General features: G+C 37.8%; 2 protein-coding genes and 1 long non-coding RNA gene across 4 annotated transcripts; 2 read left to right on the top strand and 1 right to left on the bottom strand.

The window, feature by feature from the left end:
* Positions 1–1,194: 1,194 nt before the first annotated feature.
* On the top strand, positions 1,195–5,843 carry LOC148725357 (pancreatic secretory granule membrane major glycoprotein GP2-like). Of its 2 annotated transcripts, none has more exons than XM_088731907.1 (5): positions 1,195–1,305; positions 3,045–3,212; positions 3,519–3,623; positions 4,480–4,700; positions 5,510–5,843. In XM_088731907.1, the coding sequence occupies exons 2-5, from the start codon at positions 3,047–3,049 to the stop codon at positions 5,651–5,653; spliced, it is 636 nt and encodes a 211-aa protein (XP_088588033.1). In that variant the 5' UTR covers positions 1,195–1,305; positions 3,045–3,046; the 3' UTR covers positions 5,654–5,843. The 2 variants fall into 2 exon arrangements, with proteins under 2 accessions (XP_088588033.1, XP_088588034.1); XM_088731908.1 differs by having other exon boundaries at positions 3,042–3,212.
* Positions 5,844–10,320: 4,477 nt separating this feature from the next.
* LOC148725356 (uncharacterized) lies at positions 10,321–13,045 on the bottom strand. Its single transcript, XR_015990891.1, has 2 exons — positions 12,052–13,045; positions 10,321–11,725 (listed from the first exon to the last, which is right to left on the bottom strand). It is a non-coding gene; the product is annotated as an uncharacterized LOC148725356 (long non-coding RNA).
* A 2,547-nt stretch (positions 13,046–15,592) lies between these two features.
* Positions 15,593–17,363, top strand: LOC148725355 (uncharacterized). Its single transcript, XM_088729332.1, has 4 exons — positions 15,593–15,845; positions 16,092–16,270; positions 16,438–16,614; positions 16,901–17,363. Exons 2-4 carry the CDS (start codon positions 16,170–16,172, stop codon positions 16,914–16,916), a joined length of 294 nt encoding a protein of 97 aa, XP_088585458.1. The 5' UTR covers positions 15,593–15,845; positions 16,092–16,169; the 3' UTR covers positions 16,917–17,363.
* The last annotated feature ends 2,346 nt before the right edge of the window (positions 17,364–19,709 follow it).

Here is a 19,709-nt window from a genome sequence, read left to right as displayed (position 1 = left end):
CCAGAGGTTGTCATTTACAATCTTTTTTTTTTTCTAATTAACAGACTTTTAATCATATGATGCACGATCCTCGCGGTAGATAGCGCTATTTAAGCAATAGCGAAAATCAGACCTGAAAAAAATCTGGCCTGTACGGGATTCGAACCACTGACCTCTGCGATACTGGTGCAGCGCTCTACCAATTGAGCTAACAAGCCAACTGGGAGCAGGCCGTTAAGTTGATTCGTAAAATCAGACCTAAAAAGAAAAAAAAAAAAAAAAAAAAGCAGGCCTGTACGGGATTCGAACCACTGACCTCTGCGATACTAGTGCTGATTTTCGCTATTGCTTAAATAGCGCTATCTACTGCGAGGATCGTGCATCATATGTATCTAATACCGCAGTACAATATATATGAACTCCATATATTTTATTGTATCTCATTTATCACTTTGACGGGTTTATTACGAATCAACTTAACGGCCTGCTCCCAGTTGGCTTGTTAGCTCAATTGGTAGAGCGCTGCACCAGTATCGCAGAGGTCAGTGGTTCGAATCCCGTACAGGCCTGATTTTTTTCAGGTCTGATTTTCGCTATTGCTTAAATAGCGCTACCTACTGCGAGGATCGTGCATTATATGTATCTAATACCGCAGTACAAAATATATGAACTTCATATATTTCATTGTATCTCATTTATCACTTTGACGGGTTTATTACGAATCAACTTAACGGTCTGCTCCCAGTTGGCTTGTTTGCTCAGTTGGTAGAGCGCTGCACTAGTATCGCAGAGGTCAGTGGTTCGAATCCCGTACAGGCCTGATTTTTTATTTTTTTTTTTCAGGTCTGATTTTCGCTATTGCTTAAATAGCGCTATCTACTGCGAGGATCGTGCATCATATGTATCTAATACCGCAGTACAATATATATGAACTTCATATTTTTCATTGTATCTCATTTATCGCTTTGACGGGTTTATTACAAATCAACTTAACGGCCTGCTCCCAGTTGGCTTGTTAGCTGAATTGGTAGAGTGCTGCACTAGTATCGCAGAGGTCAGTGGTTCGAATCCCGTACAGGCCTGATTTTTTTCAGGTCTGATTTTCGCTATTGCTTAAATAGCGCTATCTACTGCGAGGATCGTGCATCATATGTATCTAATACCGCAGTACAAAATATATGAAGTTCATATATTTCATTGTATCTCAGACTTTTAATCCATAATCAGTGAGTAAAACTATAGATTTTACTTAATTTTAACATCTCATCTGTCGTTTTGTGATAGATTTGGGTATTGAACACTACAGATTGACCAAGATCATTTCAGGTAGGTAATCAACGTCTAGCATTTTACTTTTGTAACCAGTATTTATACGCACGCACGTACGCACGCACGTACTATGTTTTCAGTCGTCAATCATTCGCATTTCTTGCTCTATAGAGGCAAAATAATCTGGTCATTTTATCCACCGTTTATATCTCCAGGTAAAGCAACTACGAAGTAAGTTATTAAGAGCTCTGCAATATTTGGGAGGATTTCTATTTTCAGTTCGATTGAAAAGCACTTAACGATCAGTTTAAGTCCTGTTAGTTTGCAGTGCACTTTGGCTTTTTCAGTCCACAGTAACTTCGAGAGTATACAATTGAAAAAAAGAAATTAAAGCAACGAATTCTTAAATTTTCGTCTTTTTCGTCTCTTTCGTTTTTCTTGTACATTCCATAACGTGTTTTTTGATTTGATTCGCACGCAATTGGTTCCTCTCAAACTGGAAAAATAAGATAATGAAATGGCCAAATGAGTTTTAAATATTTCTTTTTCGGACAACTCGAGCGATTTCTCAATGTCTAGCGAAACAGGTGAGAAATGTTCTGCCTCATAAGAACATAAAATAGAGCTGTTAAATCAACAAGTCTATTGTTCATAAGGGACCATTAGCTTTGACTCAACTGTTTACTCTTTACTGTTCCTTGGGAGTACCCATATAGCTCAGAACTACTCTCTTATCAAAGAAGAAAAATTTGTTTAATAGTCTCGAGGTTTTTATCATCGATGTTCACCCGTTGCGCAAATATAATCATACCCTTCCGAGAAAAAATAACTGATCCCATTATTTTCTCCCGTGCCATGCATATTATTCCAATTTTTTGGACAGGGAAAGGCCAATGAATTAAAATAAGCGAGGATGCTCTATGAATTTCCACAAAACAACTTTGATACTCTCCTTGAAATGCCTTAAGCTCAAACGCTCAAACATCAGAATAGTCCTCACTCCCTTTTTTTTTGTGCATCATTACAACAAAGCACAACTTCTTATTTAAAAGATTACTAAAGAACGGTTTTCACGTCTCACAAGCACGCTACTTATAAACAATAAAGCATGAAGAAAAGGACAATTATTTATTAATTCCTACCGTGAACTCTTCGCTTTATGCAACTCCGACAAGCCAAATATCAAAACTGGACCAAGGAGATAAATTCTAAAAAATGAAATCACCATGCAAAATTTACTGTTTTGCTCATCTCTGCGAGGATGAACAAGCGGGGAGAACTATCAGCAGCATTGCTTTGAATTGTGCCAGTTTAAAAATACCAACATGCACACACATTCCACAGAATGATTTAATCCTTCGCGTACCAATATGGCATCAAAAAATTGACTTGATGATCATCGAGGAAAAAAGATTTTCCTATTTGTAAGAGGCTTATTTACCCACATAATCCCCAATAACCTGTTATAATTCCATTTTAACTCCACGTACACGAGTATCAATTTCGGTACAATAGTAAAAACGAAAAAAGTGAGGATCTTCCTTTTTTGAAAAAAGGGCTAAAAAATACAGAGAGAAAAGTGCACGATCTGAAAATGTACTTTGCGGTTGTTGAGGGGATAAAAGCTCACAAGGGTTAAAATTATATTCCCATTCTTTACCCCCAGGTGGGCAAGAAATGAAAAATATAATTGGTAAATATACGTTAAAATAATCCGAGACGTCCAACCAATTTTGTAGTGAGGGCGGAAGATAATACCGTAAATGTTGCACTTTTTCTCATAGTTTACCCAGCAGAAATGTCCAACCGACGAATTCCTGCATTTCTGGCCTGCCTGTTGTTGGTTACTCTGATGGAGGAGGCAAAACCTGTCTTTGGAGGGAAAGGAGGAGGAAAATTCAAGAAACTATCGGACAGAGTGAAGGAGCTGGAGGAAAGCATGGAAGAACTAAAGGAGTGCAAAGGTAAAATTCATCAGTGAATAACTCCTAATTATATAAACTCCTACTGTAGCTGAAGAAAGAATCTTCTTAAAGAAATAGCGACTGGGATGGATTTCTTCAATTCTTTTCGACAACGCGGATTTAGAAATAAAATTGAATAATTAAGAAAAAACTTTTCAATCTAATTAGGGAAAAGTTGGCCTCGAATTGATGTTTAGTTAGACCTCTATGCAGTCTATTAAAAGTTGAGAAAAAGTACGCGGTTATTTCAGTTGCCCTTTTATTCACTAAAGCGATTATCAGACCATTTTCGTTATTCAATTTTAGCTTGCTCGCTGATCGAACAACTGAAACAGCGGCTCACTGCTGTGGAGGGAGAGATTGAAGAGCTGAAGAAACCACCACCGACAACCCCCCCTCCACTGGCTGCAGGTATATTGCTAGTAGTTTCCGAACGCTTACGAAGGTCCAAGGTGACTCGCACCCTCACTAACTCAAATGCCGCGCGAACTTCAACTAAAATCGAACTCCAGGAGTTTTGTCATTCATAGCACAATTTTGTTGTCACTCCCTGTAATTCGTGCGGAACCTTTGATAACTAAAGCTTCCCGTTAACTCCAAACAATTTTCGTTCCCCTTCAGCACATTTAATTTTAAGTCACTACCTCAAACCGTCAGGTTTATCATGTTAAATTTATAAGTCGCGAAGTTGTGGATTCCTTGTCTATCTTAAATTATGCAAAACAACCACTGGCCTAAAACAGGTTTCGCTGATTGTCTCTTAATTTTCATCAATTTTGAGCCATCACTTCATTTAGTCATCGCAGACTCCTGCAAAGGTATCTCCATCTCTTACAAACAAAATGCTAGTTAATACTTCACGGTTACTAAGGATTCCGTATCCTTTTTCTCCACCCAAGCATGATTGATATGCGTCTAAACATCTAACGAACATAATTGTCTTTTCGACAGAACTGAAAAAACGTCTTCGCCTGTCACAGATTTCGCGGACTTAAGTGTAAAACCATAACGACATTATAATAAAATGGCAAATTTTGAGAAAATTTCTCGCCAGGTTTAAATTGAAGTGGAAAAAGTTAAGCTTTTCATTTTACAAACGACCGTCCTTTAACAAGGAAACAAAAAATGTTTTCAATCACAAAATAAATTCATCCTGGATATGTTAAGCCTCAGTTATGTTGAAGTGCGTGCTGAGTGTTCTTAACTGTTTTAACTAAAAAGTGTATATTTTTTATCTTTGTTTGTTTTTGCCATTTTGCAAAATTAGAGTGTAAAGGCTACAAAGTCCTGGACAGCGCTGACAGAAAGAATACTTACGGTGTAGGCAATGCAGCATGTGACAACGACATGCCCGTGGAAGGTGCGTGGTACCGCTTCACCGGAGCCGCAGGCTCAAAGATGCCAGAGTCGTCACCGAATAAAAACATGTGTGGCACACATGCGCCAGGATGGCTCAATGGAGCACATCCATCTGTTGCCGAAGGAAAGGTGCACTGCTCACACTTCTAACAAGAACAATTTTTTTCTGAAATTTTTAGGGAAATAAACATTAGCCTCCGTTCGGCGCGAAATCATATTCTCGGATGTATGTCCGCGGACATTATTTGTCCCGAGAAACGAGTATTTTTGGAGACGGCGAAGCTTTCGGAAAGCTGTCAGCTTCGGATAACGGACGATGCCGAAGGAAAAATATACCTGCACATTTCTAATCCAAAAGATCGCATTTATTCTTTCTTTCTCTTTATTCTTCTTTCTTTCTCTTTATTCTTCTTTCTTTCTCTTTATTCTTCTTTGCTGTGCGCGGAACAAAACCATCACATATCGAAAATGACTGTTGACTTCCACAGCCACTTTATTAAAAAATAAATTTATCACTTCCATCGAACCAACGGCGAAACGCTTTCCCGCTAAAATAAATTGTTAAAGGAAGACTTTCATTACAAGCAATGTTTGAAAAATGGAAAACATCACTGTGGGGAATATCATCAGATAATCTCCAGGTTTAGTTGGGCACATTCGATCACGCGACACATTTTAATCAGTCGTGCACTACCGAAGAAAATTCACAAAACAACTTCTTCAAAGGCAAATAAGAACTTTTTCGAAATGGCTGCCAAACAAAATCATTCCTTTTATACAGTTGCGTACCAGTGAGAACACAGGCTTTATGCCTTTGTACACATTCTCTATTCACAGCATAACATGAATCTTAATTCTAATATGACTGTATTTGTGATGAATATACTTTTCCTTATCTATTTATAACTCTAATTTTTGGTCATTGTTTTTCGGTTTAGGTAAACAGAAAAGTCTGTTTCAACTGGTCGAACAACAATTGTAACTGGTCGGCTGATATTGAAGTACGAAACTGTGACTCGTTCTTTGTCTACAAACTGGTTAAGCCACCCGCTTGCCAACTCCGATATTGTGGCAGTGATTAGAGGATGATGGGCCGCTAAAACTGAAGCATATTACACGCTTACGGCTAAACTTTATCATCAGATAAACCAAATATTTACAGGGGAAAGGGAACGTAGACTGACATCAGCCTTCACGCTTAATATTAGCTGGTAGCAAAGTTTCTTTGTGTAATGTGGACTTGAATGAATAAAAAGGGAACTAAAGAACTCATCACTGGTGGTATATGTCTGGACTAAGTGCGTAAGAACGGTTTTCGGCAATTACGACTATACTAAATCAAGTTTCAGTACAGGATAATGAAGTGCCTTTTCAGAATTGGGGCTTTAAGGGGTTCACAGTCATCTTTACAGATGATGGTTATCCTTGTAGATAGGTAATTATAATTTCGATAATGTAAATTGGTCACCGCAAAGAGTCTACCCTGACTGGTTTTAATGCGTCTTTGTCATTCCCTTTTTACGTCGCGAAGGTGTTCTCGGAATCTGTTCGGCACCTAGTCGTCTTCCCGTTTTGCCAATGCATACCTTTTTGCGATGAGTGCAGGTTATCAACGTAATTTTTTCGGCACATTTTTTGTTTTTGATAGGCGCGTGAGAACTAACGGTGTCTGCTTTACTGAATTACCAGCTTACGCGTTACCATGGACCTCCAAACAAACTGGACTGTATCACTGAGCAGATAACTGATAGGCTAACAAAGGCATGTGAGGCTTTGACGATATTTGAGTTAGTTTCTTATAAAATCTAGTTGGAAGTCGGACAATGGTAATTATTTCGGTTGTTGTTAAGCTCCGTAGCGAAACGAGAGAAATATTTCGAATTTCTGATTGTTTGATTGTAAGTGCAAAATATGCTATTTTATTTTAACCTATTACTGCAGTCTTGACATTGTAAGCAACCAATAAGACAGTGATACGTTTGATAAGGCTGACGCCCGCTTAAAAAATAAAACTGTTTTCCGCTTAAATCGAGACTGGGAAATATTTGTCTTTGGAAGATTCCTTCGATTATCCAAGGACCAGAGGTGTGGTCATTCACGATCTGTTTTTCTTATTAACTGACTTGTAATCCATAATCGATGTGCAAAACTACAGATTCCATTTAATTCTAACATCTCTCGTCTAATACCTTTGAGTATTGAATACTACACATTGAATAAGATTATTTCAGCTGCAGGTATGAAACTAACGTCTAGCATTTTACTTTTGTAACCAATATGTATACGCACGCACTATATTTTTCGGTCGTAAATCGTTCGCATTTCTTGGTCCAGAGAGGCAAAAGGGACTCAGGACTTTTTATATACCTTCTATATCTCCATGCACAGCAACTACTTAGTAAGTAAAAGCTCTGTCATATTTGTCAGTTGGAATGCAAAGCATTTAACGATTAGTTTAGGTAATGTTGGTTGGCAGTGCGGTTTGGCTGTTTTAGCCTACATTCCATAAGGTGTTTTCGATCTGATTCGGACATAATCGGTTCCTCTAAAACTGAAAAAATAAGATAGTGAGATGGCCAAATGAATTTTAAACATTCCTATTTCGGACAACTCGCGCGATTTCTCAATGTATAGCGATACAGATAAGAAATGTTCTGCCTCAAGAGATCATTCGGTATAGACCTTTCAAATTGACAAATACGTTTTTTATTCTTAAATAACCATTAGGTTTGACTCAACTGTCTACTCTATCGTTCCTAAGGAATTGCTTTGTAGTTTAAAGTTATGCTCCTTTTAAAGAAGAATTATTGTTTCAATAGTGCCCGACGGCCAAGGTTTTCATCTAAGAGGGTTTGGCTGATATTTACCTGTTGCGCTTATCTACTCATACCATACCAAGAAAAATGTGAATAATTCCAAATTTTTGCACCTTAAAGGTCAATGAATTAAAAAAAAAGCGAGGATACTCTCTGAATTTCTACAAAAAAACACAACCTTGATACTCTAACTTCTTAAGATGCTTTATGTTGAAAAATCAGAAAAGTCTCTCCTTGTTTTTGCTTATCATTTCAAAGAAATACGCGGACTAACCTAAAAAGTTAGTTGGGTATAGTTTTCACGTCTCACAAGCAAATGGCAGATGGATTGTGTCATAATTGGATGGCCGACTATTGAACGGCTCACCAAATTGAATGCCTCGTTGCAATTGAATGGCTCACTGGTAAATTGCTCACCAAATTGAATGCCCTGTCGACATTGCATGGCTCACCAAACTGAAGGGCTCACTAGTAGTGAATGGCTCACTATCGAATGCTGACTGATCGCTCTTTCATAGACATTTCACTGCATGAAATGTCGAATATAAGGAGGTGCCATGAAGCATTATACATTGTGTATACGGAACGATATACTGATGTCTAATGATTTTGTTGAATAAGGACTGTATACGGTTCAGGATATTTCTCTTCATTATCCATGTGTGTACTGAAAATTATAATTTCCTTACACAAAGTGTAAAGTTAATTATACAAGTAACTAAACATACTTAGAAAAAAGCCCTTAGCTGGCTGTTTTTGGTATGATATAATATCTTCTAGCCCACATAAGTTACTTGTAGTGATATAAATTATATTTAACAATTATTCGCCAAAGGCGAGGTGAATATCGTCGAATAATCCCCGAGACGAGGTCGAGGGGATTATTCGACAACATTCACCGAACCTGAGGCGGATAATTGTTTTAGTATAATTTCAGAGCTGAACAACAGAGAAATTTCTAAAATCATAACATTTTAGTAACATTTATTAACATTTTATTTTAACATTTTATATAAACCGCGTGGAGCGGTTTATATAGCGCCATATAAGGAACCGCTCGACCAAACAGATTGTTGGAAACTCTTTGCTCAGCTCTGAAATTATACTAAATGCCGAATATAAGGAGGTGTGATGAAGCATTATACGCTGTGTATACGGAACGATATACCGATGTATAATGATTTTGTTGAATAAGGCTTGTATACTGTTCAGTATATTTCTCTTTCTTATCCATGTGTGTACTGAAAATTACACTTTCCTTACACAAAGTGTAAGGTTAATTATACATTAATTAAACGTACTTAGAAAAAGCTCTTAACTGGATATATTTGGTATGATATGATATCTTCTAGCCCACAAAAGTTACCTATGGCAATATATTTTGCAAATTGGGTTGTTTGAAATGTCGAATATAAGGTGGTATAATGAAGCAGTATACACTCAGTTAATAATAATAATAATAATAATAATAATAATAATAATAACACTTTATTTAAACGTGATAAATATTTAAAGCCAGAGGCTTGTAGGGTCGTGTTATCAACCAAAAATATAAATAAAAAATATAAACAACTTCTTTTAAATAAAACCTCAATAGATATCCCACACTGCCAAGCCACCACCCCGAATCGAACAGACATCACCAAAAAACCAATTAATTACCAATTTTTGTCGACAAACGAAACAATTTACTGATATAAAACAGTTTAGATAGTTGAGGATATACTTGAAATAATTAACAACTATTCACCGAAGTGGAGGTGGTTAGTGGTGGATATTTACCGAGCCGCGAAGCGGCTCGGTAAATATCCACCGCTAACCACCGACACTGAGGTGAATAGTTGTATTAGTATATACTAAAACAGTGAGATAATATACACCACCAAAAATTGATTTTAATTCATACGATTCCAACATTTCAACATTTTCCCGCGCGTAACGATTCAACGCGGCTCGGATCGCGGTAAGCGATTTTTTGTTGTAAAAACTGCCGTCTCGTTTTTTCGCTGACAGATAAAATTTCTGAAGACATTTTGTTTAGCTCTGGTGGCGACATTTCTTCAAATGGCGTTGCAAACTCTTTCTGTATTTGAAACCATTCTGTAAAAAATACCATTGAACTTTGATTTTCAAGTAAACAAGTGAGGTTACGCAAGATTAATTTGCATTTTTAAACAAATCCTTTTTCACTGGTTTTTATCGATAAACTCCCGGTTACCATTACCTTTAAACACAGCCAAACCAAATTTAGTCGCTTTCTCTGTGTTTTCAGGGACTACTTCGTTGTTATTTGAGTGATTTATTCGCTTGTCACGGATGCAAACCGGCACGCCACTTTTTCTCGAGTTGCTCGGAGGTAAATAGCAAAGGATATTCGGAGTTTGACTAGCCAATCAGAGCGCGCCTTCAACACTATCCCCTGTTTTAGTATATACTAATAGTCCTTATCCCTGTGTGTAATGAAAATTTTACTTGACCGTACACAATGCAAGGTTTCTTGTTCAAGTTATTTCATTCATTTCAGCCATTGGGGTTATATTTGTTGGTAGGGTTATTGGTTTATTTAAACCATTCAGGTACTTTGCATTGGCTGGGTTATTTGTGCTATCCATGCTGGTTGGATCATTTGAGCCAGATAAGTTATTTGTTACCTTTAGATTACTAGACACGCATTTGTATTACTTGACTCCTTTGTGCCTGTTTAATTATGTGCCAAATGGCTCCTATATGTTGTTTGGGTCATTTGTACCGGTTTATCTCGTAAGCAGAAGTATCATATAGAGAGTTTGAGACATTTTTGGAGTGGCTATAGTTAAGTTATTTGAGAATATCCATAATTGCATGGCTATTGAAAGTTGGCAGGTTGGGAATTCTATATGGTTGCCCCTTTCGCCTGAGAAACATGTACCACAAGACAAAAGTGAGTAAATGCCTTGTGATAACCAAAAATATTTATTATTTTCCCCAATACTTGCACATCTAGCAATAAACAACCATCAATAAGGAAAATGTGCAATTAGACATAGGGTGATGGAAGCATAGAGAGATGCATGTACAACTGTACACTATAATGATTTGACAAGGGTTCCCTTCCCTCATTGACTTATCAGACCTACAAAGTAAAAACTTAACATTTCAACCCTTTAAGCCCAACAGTCTACTGCCACTGCTACTGATATTTTGAAGGGAAGGTTGAAGCTGAACACTTATTGGGCTCAAAGGTTAAGTTTTTTAGATGTTGCAAAATTTATACTGAACAGTCAGTCACCAAGGAGTAAGGTCTTGCCCTACATGCATGTGCAAATTTTGTTAAGACCAGGGTATGAAGTGAAAAGTTCCCAAAAGTAGAAAAGAATATCTTTAAAGACGCAATTTAACATCAAGTGAAACAGCTACAATGACTTTCTCTTTTCCATTTTGAGTTTTGAGATCATAGTACATCTCGCGCCGGCTCCTGCTGGCCAGGAATGATACCTACAACAGCTATGTTTTCTTCTTTGTTTCTCTCATCAGGAGGCAAGTTTAGAAAACTGAGATAAAGTACCCCTACACTGTAAACGGAATCTTTGTATGGCTGAAACCAGTCAAGGTTCAGCATACTTCCAAAAGTATTAAGGGCATTGAAAAAAGGGTGTCCTGCATTCTTGAAGTTTTTCCAGATCTATCCATCATAAACATCCCCTAAGAGATCAGGATTGCGGGGTGACTTTTTGTATTCTTCACACTTCTCTGCAAACCCAGGTCGCTTCAAAAACTCTGGAAGTGTCTTCTTTACAGAATGATAGCAGAAAACTCTCTTCGCTTTTAAGATAACATCCCCCTTTTTTGATGGTACACTCTTAAAGAGAGAAGCCCCACAGGCTTTCCTTTGAGTTCTGCTCCTGTGATTTGGGAATTCTACAAATTTACAATGTTCTCCTTTCTTCCTCCCATTGGTAAGTGTACGTACACATTCCTCAGGTTTGTAGATTGATGAGCATTTATGACACACAATGAACTTTTCAAAGTCACCCCTATTTATTCCAAGACAGTTCCTTATCCTGAACAAAGAATGAGGAAACAGGATTGCAGTTTCCTTAATTATTATTGATTGGGAGACTGTTGCCAAGAGGTTGATCAACTTCTTGAAGAAATCAAACAAAATGCTGATAGCTGAGTCAGATACATTTCGAAGTGTTTTCCAAGAGATGAAGAACATGATTACCAACTTCACAATTGCACTGCTTATGGGTGAAGACCCTCCAAGTAAAGACTCATTCTCAGTTGTCATGTCCTCATCGTCTGTTGACGTTACCATTTGTTCAAAATGCAATTTAGCATAATCACAACTATTTTTCCCTACAAAAAAAGGGAGCAATTGGTGTGGTTTGGACATATCATCAACAATTCCAATTAAGTGTCCTACATTATGCGACACAAGGCTAACATTCAAAATGTCAGCTTTTTATACCACTACACTTTATGAACTTGTTTAATAAAACCAAATTATTTTCATATATTCCCAACCATGCAGCACCACAGTTTCCCCAGAAACTAACCCCCTCATCCATTTATATTACATTATAACAGAAGAAAATCTGGCTTTAAATGTATCAAATCCCACTTTAGTAGCTGTGTGTGAAGAAATTGATAATGAACTATCAATAATTAAAAGATTGACTTACAAATGAGTCTTCCAGGGTGTCCAATGACTCTTCAGATGAATTGCAGTCATCTGGTGGCATGTCTACTGTAAATAATTAATCACATTGATAAGAAACAAATAAATAGATGGGAAAGAGTACCATATAACCCCAAACATTAATTATGCATTCCACTTCTTTGTCTTTCACGACAAAACTTTAAAAAAAAATCTTCTAGTCTGAATGCATAATTAATGTATGGGGTTATATGGTACTCTTGCCAATAGATGAGTAAGAAAAAAAAGTAGCAAATATAACATTTCCCAATCTGAAAAATTATTTCTGGGTAAAAAGAACCTGCATTCCTAGCCTAAAGATTACAAAGACTCAATAGTACTGAGTTTCAGATTTTCCCACACAGTTTCCCTGACCATTAATTTCCTATGTTCTGAATCATTTTTCATAGTTTTAAATTAAGGAAATCAAAATTTATGGGAAAAATTTGAACCAGTGCAAATAATGAACATATGTGGTCAAAGTATTTTCATTGCATTGCTATAGCACATGTAATTTACCACAAAACACTAATGAAACTGATTAGAAAAAAGAAAAAATTATGGAAGCGAGTGAAGACTAGTGGATCACCTGACTTATTTTTGAAATTCAAGGAAATGAGGAAAATTACGAAGAAGCATATCCATTTGAGCTATATTAAGTAAGTTACCACAACCAAATGTTTAAAAATGCAACATATGTATGACTGATTCTAAGTTTCCATATCATTCTATCTAATTACTGTTAATTTCTTTTTCTCTTTTATTTTAAATATTTTAATAAAGGTATGCCTGCTGTGAAAATTAAGAAGCTTAAAATTTCAAAAATATACTTTCCAAATTATAATGTTGTTTAGTTTCCCTGGCCTGCCAGTCCAACTACAGTCATCTCAGATAATAGTCTACTTAGTCATAAACACATAGTAGGTTTCACGGTAGCCGACGCCATCTTGAAAATAGGGCTAGAATTCTCGGAGGGACTGGCACTAGTAGGATAAAATTACCGATCGTCGTCAATCGTCACCTTTCTTGTTGCTTTTCTCTATGGGCGGACACGATCGTTGCTGCGTTGCTGTTTGCGATAATGATAAGCGTAATCCTAAGAAACTGTGCAAGAAAAGCGATGTACAACATTTAATTTTCCATGCTTTTCCGGCTCAGCCTTCAGGTAAAGAAGTACATGCAGGGTTTGAATATCCTTTCTTGTATGCAGAATTGATTTTATTCAAAACAGCAAGAATGTGGTTGCAGCAAAGGCTTGTCCCAGCTACACATGTACACCAAGTAGTCAAAATGGAGTTGTTATCAAACAAAATCCAACATTTGTGGGGTTGATCACGTATTTTAGTGGATGGAGTCACGTCGCCTTTATTGAAAATCTTGTTCCGCTGGTCAGGGAAGCAATAAGAATACAAACATCCAACAAATCCACTTTCATAGTAGCTATATGGTTTCTCATCTTTGTACCTGCCGATATGTTCGGTCTCGACTGTTTTTTTTTTTTTTTGGATGAATGAGAAAACTTTTCCTTCATCCAAATCGGGCCACGTCTGAACATTTTCCTCCCATTTATAAGCTGAGATAGTGTTTGGGTCCTGAGCATCAAATTTTAGAAGCCGACGTTGGTATTCTTTCTTTAGGTCTTCGGATATTTTTTCTTGTGTGAATTTGATCGGTACATTCAACTCGTAAGCACGAAAGGCTCGAGCAACGAGTTCAGCTTTACGACCTGACTTTGAAAGCCCTCGAAGCCCTAAATAATCTTGAAGAGAGCTTAATGTCATTGTGAGAAAATCCTCAAACCAATATTTTTCATCTTCCATTGCAATTGATTGTAAAAGAGAAAACTTTCTGTCAAAGAAAATCGCGGCCAAAGTTGGCATATTTTATTACAATACGATTGCTTTGCCCTACTAGTGCCAATCCCTCCGAGAATTCTAGCCCCACTTTCAGGCTGGCGTCGGCTACCGTGAAACCTACTATTGAAAATATCAACAAAGTTGAAATGGTAAATTGGCCACCGTAACGATTACAAAAGCTGACGTTTCGAGAATTAGCCCTTAGTCGGAGCGAATAGAGGAATTGTGGATTGTGTGTGCTTTTAAAGGCAGAAAATGGAGCCACGTTATTGGTAGGAACATGGCAACGAGATTGCCTTCGACTCTCGCATTGGCGTCCTCGGTCAATTTAACGCTATTTGGCTCAGCTTTTCTAATGCAAAATCAGCCATTGGTTATTAACTTGCAATTGTTATTAGATAACCAGCAAAGAGGAATTCCAATATTGTTGCTTTCTAACCATCCTTACGGCATCTAAACTAGATTGCCCGATCAGAATTAAGTATTTGCTGATAAACTGGAAACATGATATCAGTCTGATCATTACATCGTTTACAGTGTCCACGTACAAAAGAATTTTATCTCAAGGTAGTTTCAAGATCATTCAGTAATTTACTTGTAACCCGTATACGGCTTCAGCAATTGCAAGCGCCTCTAGAAATTGGACAAAAGTAAAAGGGGGAGAGGTTGGAAGACTAGATTCCTTAAATCGTCTCCCCAAGGGGAATGCTATTCACATTCTTATTTGACCAAGATTACTTGCAACCCAGGTTAACTACACCTCACAAAATGTAATATTATCCCTGTCACTTCAGGGTCAGTAATCCTCACAACAAGAAGGTGACACAGTTAATTGTACAAGAACTCTGTCGCCATGGTGGATTCCCCAGAGCTGTGGTCGAAAGTAAGTGATCATGACCTATGTATCTCCAGCAAAACCGTAACAAGTTTGGGAGATCAATAATATTCTGCACTTTTAAAAATAGGGTCTCCATAAAACTAATAAACTCATTGTTTCTCCGCAGAAACAGCCAAAAAATATCTGTTGTAGTTTTTCCGAATTCTTTGTAACATAAGATATGTAGTTTTATCTTATGATGGAATAAAGAATTTAAGACTATTATGTCGCAGAGAAATCAACTAAATGCTACATTCTAATCAGGCAGCACAGGGCGAAAACCGTAACCTGTGAGCCATGGAGTAAAAAATAAATGTACATTAACTAATCCTAAAAAGCTTTTCCATTGTGTCTACGGTCCTCCTTCTAACAGGAATTCAAACTGCCACCTTGAAAGCCCGGGAAATATTCAGCGTGCCCGAGAGCACTGCCCTCTGCATCTTTCGCAGTACGTCTGTGCTTCTGCCTCCCACCAACTCGCCCATCATGACATCCAGCTCCCGTGACCACCCCCCGAGGGCATCCATAATGATGTTATATTGCTTCACCTCGTAGCCTGGGAACTGCTGCCTTAGTTCCCAGCGAAGGGGTCCGTACTTCAGTGTCTTCTCTTCATCCTTTCTTGTCCGATTGTTAACGCACGGGCAGCTCATTTCCAGCGTCACAACTCTCTTGCACATATGATTTACAATGCGTGCATCCACCCTATTGCATCTGACCTATGCATCTCCAGCAAAACCGTAACAAGTTTGAGAGATCAATAATATTCTGCACTTTTAAAAATAGGGTCTCCATAAAACTAATAAACTCATTGTTTCTCTGCAGAAACAGCCAAAATATATCTGTTGTAGTTTTTCCGAATTCATTGTAACATAAGATATGTAGTTTTATCTTATAATGGAATAAAGAATTTAAGACTTTATTATTATTATTATTATTATTATTATTATTATTATTATTATTACGAGCACATCCACAGATGTGCACTCTAGGAAAGATCACGGAGGAAGTCAAAATGAAGAAGAAAAAAACCTCAGAAAAGAGAGGGTAAGTTTTTTCCGTTTTGCTATCCGTTCGACCAAGGAAATCGAGCGACGTTAACGAGTCAGGCGTGACTGTTACGAGATTTTTGTTTGAAAAAGCCCTCCTATCGACAGTAGGATATAATGTGGTCATCTTTCACGGCATACCTCACTGGTGTATTTAATCAAATTTCCATAACTTCTAGCTCCGTCTGAAATTAAACTAAGTTATCCTGATAAAATTGTACAAAGGCCAATTTTTTTCCCATAGAAATACGAAAGAAGAAAGAGTCACCTCAGGGGTGAAAATAAGGAGACCCTCGCTTATTCTAAACTTACCAAGGAGCACATGTCAACGGACGATTATGTCAACAACAGTGAAGAGGAAGGGGACTGGATTTCAAGGCCCCCTAAATACCGAAGTCACGTGCTGAATAACTTCTCTAGAAAGTAATGCTCACATGCACTCTTTAAGTTAAGATACGAAGTTGAAACACCTGGACCGTGAAAGCTAACGATCAAAATAAGTACGGGTGGTTTTTGAACACGCAGCTAAAAAAAATTCCGTCTAGTAAAAAAAAAATTTATATGAAATTTTATATATTTTTTTTCTACAGGCTTGACGAAAGAAGCCAAAGGGCAGGAAGCTCTGTTAACAAGAGGTGGCAGCGAACGAATTCAAAAGAAGGGGAGGAGGCCGATAAAGAGCCACCAGTTGGTACGCCCAAGTGGGCTCTCAATGACGAGTGGAGGGCCCATCTAAAGCAAGTAGAACAGGATGAGGCGGCACAGATGTATATTAAATATTCAATGCATTTAACTATTGAAAAAGGTGTTAATATAAAAAATATTGAAAAGGAACCTATTCATGTGTATCTTTCATCAAAAGCAAAAAATGGTTATTTAGTTATCATGGCCTCCATTCTAGAATTAAATTTTGGAGTTGAATGGGAAGTTATTCATATGACTGATGCATGAAATGACCAAAACCTAGAGGAGGATTTACTATACATTCTAACTAATAACGCTTTCGATTAAACTGTTCATGTTTCAACGAACTAACCACATTTTTCTGTATAGTCTACAGAGACAATGATTCAGGACAAGATGAAGCGGACGACTCGGGGGACGAGCAAGAAGACAGACACGAGGAAGGCAGCTCAGAAGAAGAGATACAGATTGTGTAGCTCACCGCAAGTTTTTCGAAAATTGCCTTCAAGTTTCGTTTCTTTTTCTTTTGTTAATCTTTAATTTGCTGGAGTTCCTGATGAGAACCATGCACGCGCATGGTGCCGCTAAATTTAAATAAAATAATTTCACTCATAAAAACTTGCTTCTTTAATTTGTGTCATTTATAAAATGCACTTATCTCAATTCAACACTCTATACTCCTTTCTTGGTTCCAAGGTTCAATGAATTTTTATGTTTTTTTTTTTTAATATTTAGATATCCTTTCGTCGATGCCCTGCTCGGCCGGGATGCAATGAATCCAAACACAAATATATCAATTCTTGTACTCCGTAAACATTCCCAGAATTCATTCGTCTTTAGAGGTCGGCACACACGAGGGGACTAGTCCCTGCGACTAGTCCCAGCGACCAGTTTCATGCGACTAGTCCCTTCGTGTGAACTACACATTTCTGTGGTCGCAGGGACCAAACTTTGGTCCCTGCGACCAGTCGCAGGGACTTGTCGCATGAAACAAATGTTTGTCCCCTCGTGTGAACTGTTTGTGCGACCAGTCCCTGCGACTAAACGGTAAATAAGCCAATCACGGATCAGTATGATGCGTGACTTCCGGTATTTGTAAACATTGCAGTCCCTATGAATTTTCCCTGAATTCTAGATTTCTACAACTGAAGAATAAAAAACTATTTCTAGTTTTGTAAACATATACAGATGTCTTGGAGCCGTTTTGATGGAATTTTTACCCTATTTGACTCTGTGTCTGTTAAAAATAAATAAATAAAAAAAAGGAACGTAAAAACATGAATAATTCGACTGAATAAGTGTAGTTCATTTGCGTTGATGTTTAATAGTGCTACAATGAAAAGTTGTCAAATTTTCATTGTTTACGTGTAACGCCCCAGACTAAGAAACATCTTTTGCCTCTTAATTTTCCTATGTTCTTGTGCAATTGAGTGCCCTCGTGTGAACACCTTAAGGGACTAGTCCCTGCTACCGGTCCCCTCGTGTAAACCCTTTAAAGACTTGTCGCGGGGACTAGTCGCACGGTCTAGTCGCAGGGACTAGTCCCCTCGTGTGTGCCGACCTTAAGTCGTCTCCGTCTCCGATATATGTATACGCTACTTTGTATCCTTAGCTATAAGGAATTCAACATGAAGTATAAGAACCCGTATATCTGCCGAGTATACATACCAGTATATCGCATGCCACATACAATATTCATGATGTATAAGGGCATGAATATAAGGAATTCAACATGAAGTATAAGAACCCGTATATCTGTCGAGTACACATACCAGTATATCGCATGCCACACACTGTATTCATGATGTATAAGGGCATGAATACGGAGATATAAGGAATTATACCACCCTTATATACTGTCCTGGTATTTTCTTAGCATACCCCGACGTATACTGATCATCATACGGACCTTACACATCCTTATATTTACCGTATACAATTGCGTATACTGACTGTATACGCCCCAAGGAAGGGTCCTTATACAGAGTATTTTATGCAATGTTTCAGAGAAAATTAACACTGTTGTTCACCAACCACAATCGCAAGTGCAAGAATTAACTTTGGATGACAACTTTCTGACGTCTGCAAGCAATTACTGTTTTTTCTTTTTTCCCGACTAGTCTAAAGAGGATGCCACGTTACTAGCCCCAGTCTCTGTCCTGGAGGAAAAACCGAAAAAATATTGTGGTCTGGGTACGGGCTCCCCAAAACACGGGGAAATCGAATACATCGTAACACAGCCGTCCACTGCCCAACCAATTTCGTTGTGAATGCGGAAGACAATATCGTGTAAGTTTCACATTTTCACCTTTATTTACACAGCAAAAAATGTCTATCCGACGAATTACTGCATGTCTGGCTTGCCTGTTGTTGGTTATTCTGATGGAAGAGGTAAAACCTGTAGTCGGAGGAAAAAGACGAGGAAGATTCAAGAAGCTATCGCACAGGGTTACGGAGCAGGAGGAAAGCATGAAAGAACTAGAAGAATGCAAAGGTAAAATTCATTATTGAATACCTAATAAACTTAAAACCTTCTCTAGTTGAAGAAAAGATCTTTTTTAAAGACTGGAAATAGCGTTTAGGATAGATTTCTTTATTCTTCACCACAGCGCACATTTAGAGAAAAAGTTGACATGGGGAAAAATTGAGCCCAAATTGGTTGTTTAAATTCACTTCTCTGCGGTTTTTGAAAATTGAGAACAAGTTTTCCGTTTATTTGATCATTCATTTAAAGCGTAACTTCACTAGAGCGATTCATGGACCATTGTCGTAATTTACTTTCAGCTTGATCGCTGAACAAACAATTGACAGAGCGGCTTACTACTATGGAGGGAGAGATTGAAGAGCTGAAGAAACCACCGCCGACAGAACCGCTGACAAACCTTCTCCACTGGCTCCAAACACATTAATATTGCTTGTAGATTCCGAACGCTCCAAACGGTCCAAGATGACTTTAACCCTCTCTAACTCAAATGCCGCGTGACCTTCAACCAAAATCGAATAGCAGGAGTTTTGTATTCATACCATGACTTTATTTTCATCCCTGTAACTCGTGAACCCTTGATCACTCAAGCTTCCCGCTAACTCCAAACAATTTGCGTTCTCCTTCAGGACATTTTCGGCAATACCTCAAAAAAAATAAGTTCGTCATTTTCAATTTGTGGCGAATTTGTGGATT

The sequence above is a fragment of the Stylophora pistillata genome, chromosome 8 (assembly GCF_964205215.1).
Source record: "Stylophora pistillata chromosome 8, jaStyPist1.2, whole genome shotgun sequence".
NCBI lineage: Eukaryota > Metazoa > Cnidaria > Anthozoa > Scleractinia > Pocilloporidae > Stylophora > Stylophora pistillata.
Note: the sequence above shows the minus strand (reverse complement) of the source record. Positions and strands in the feature narration are given on the sequence as shown.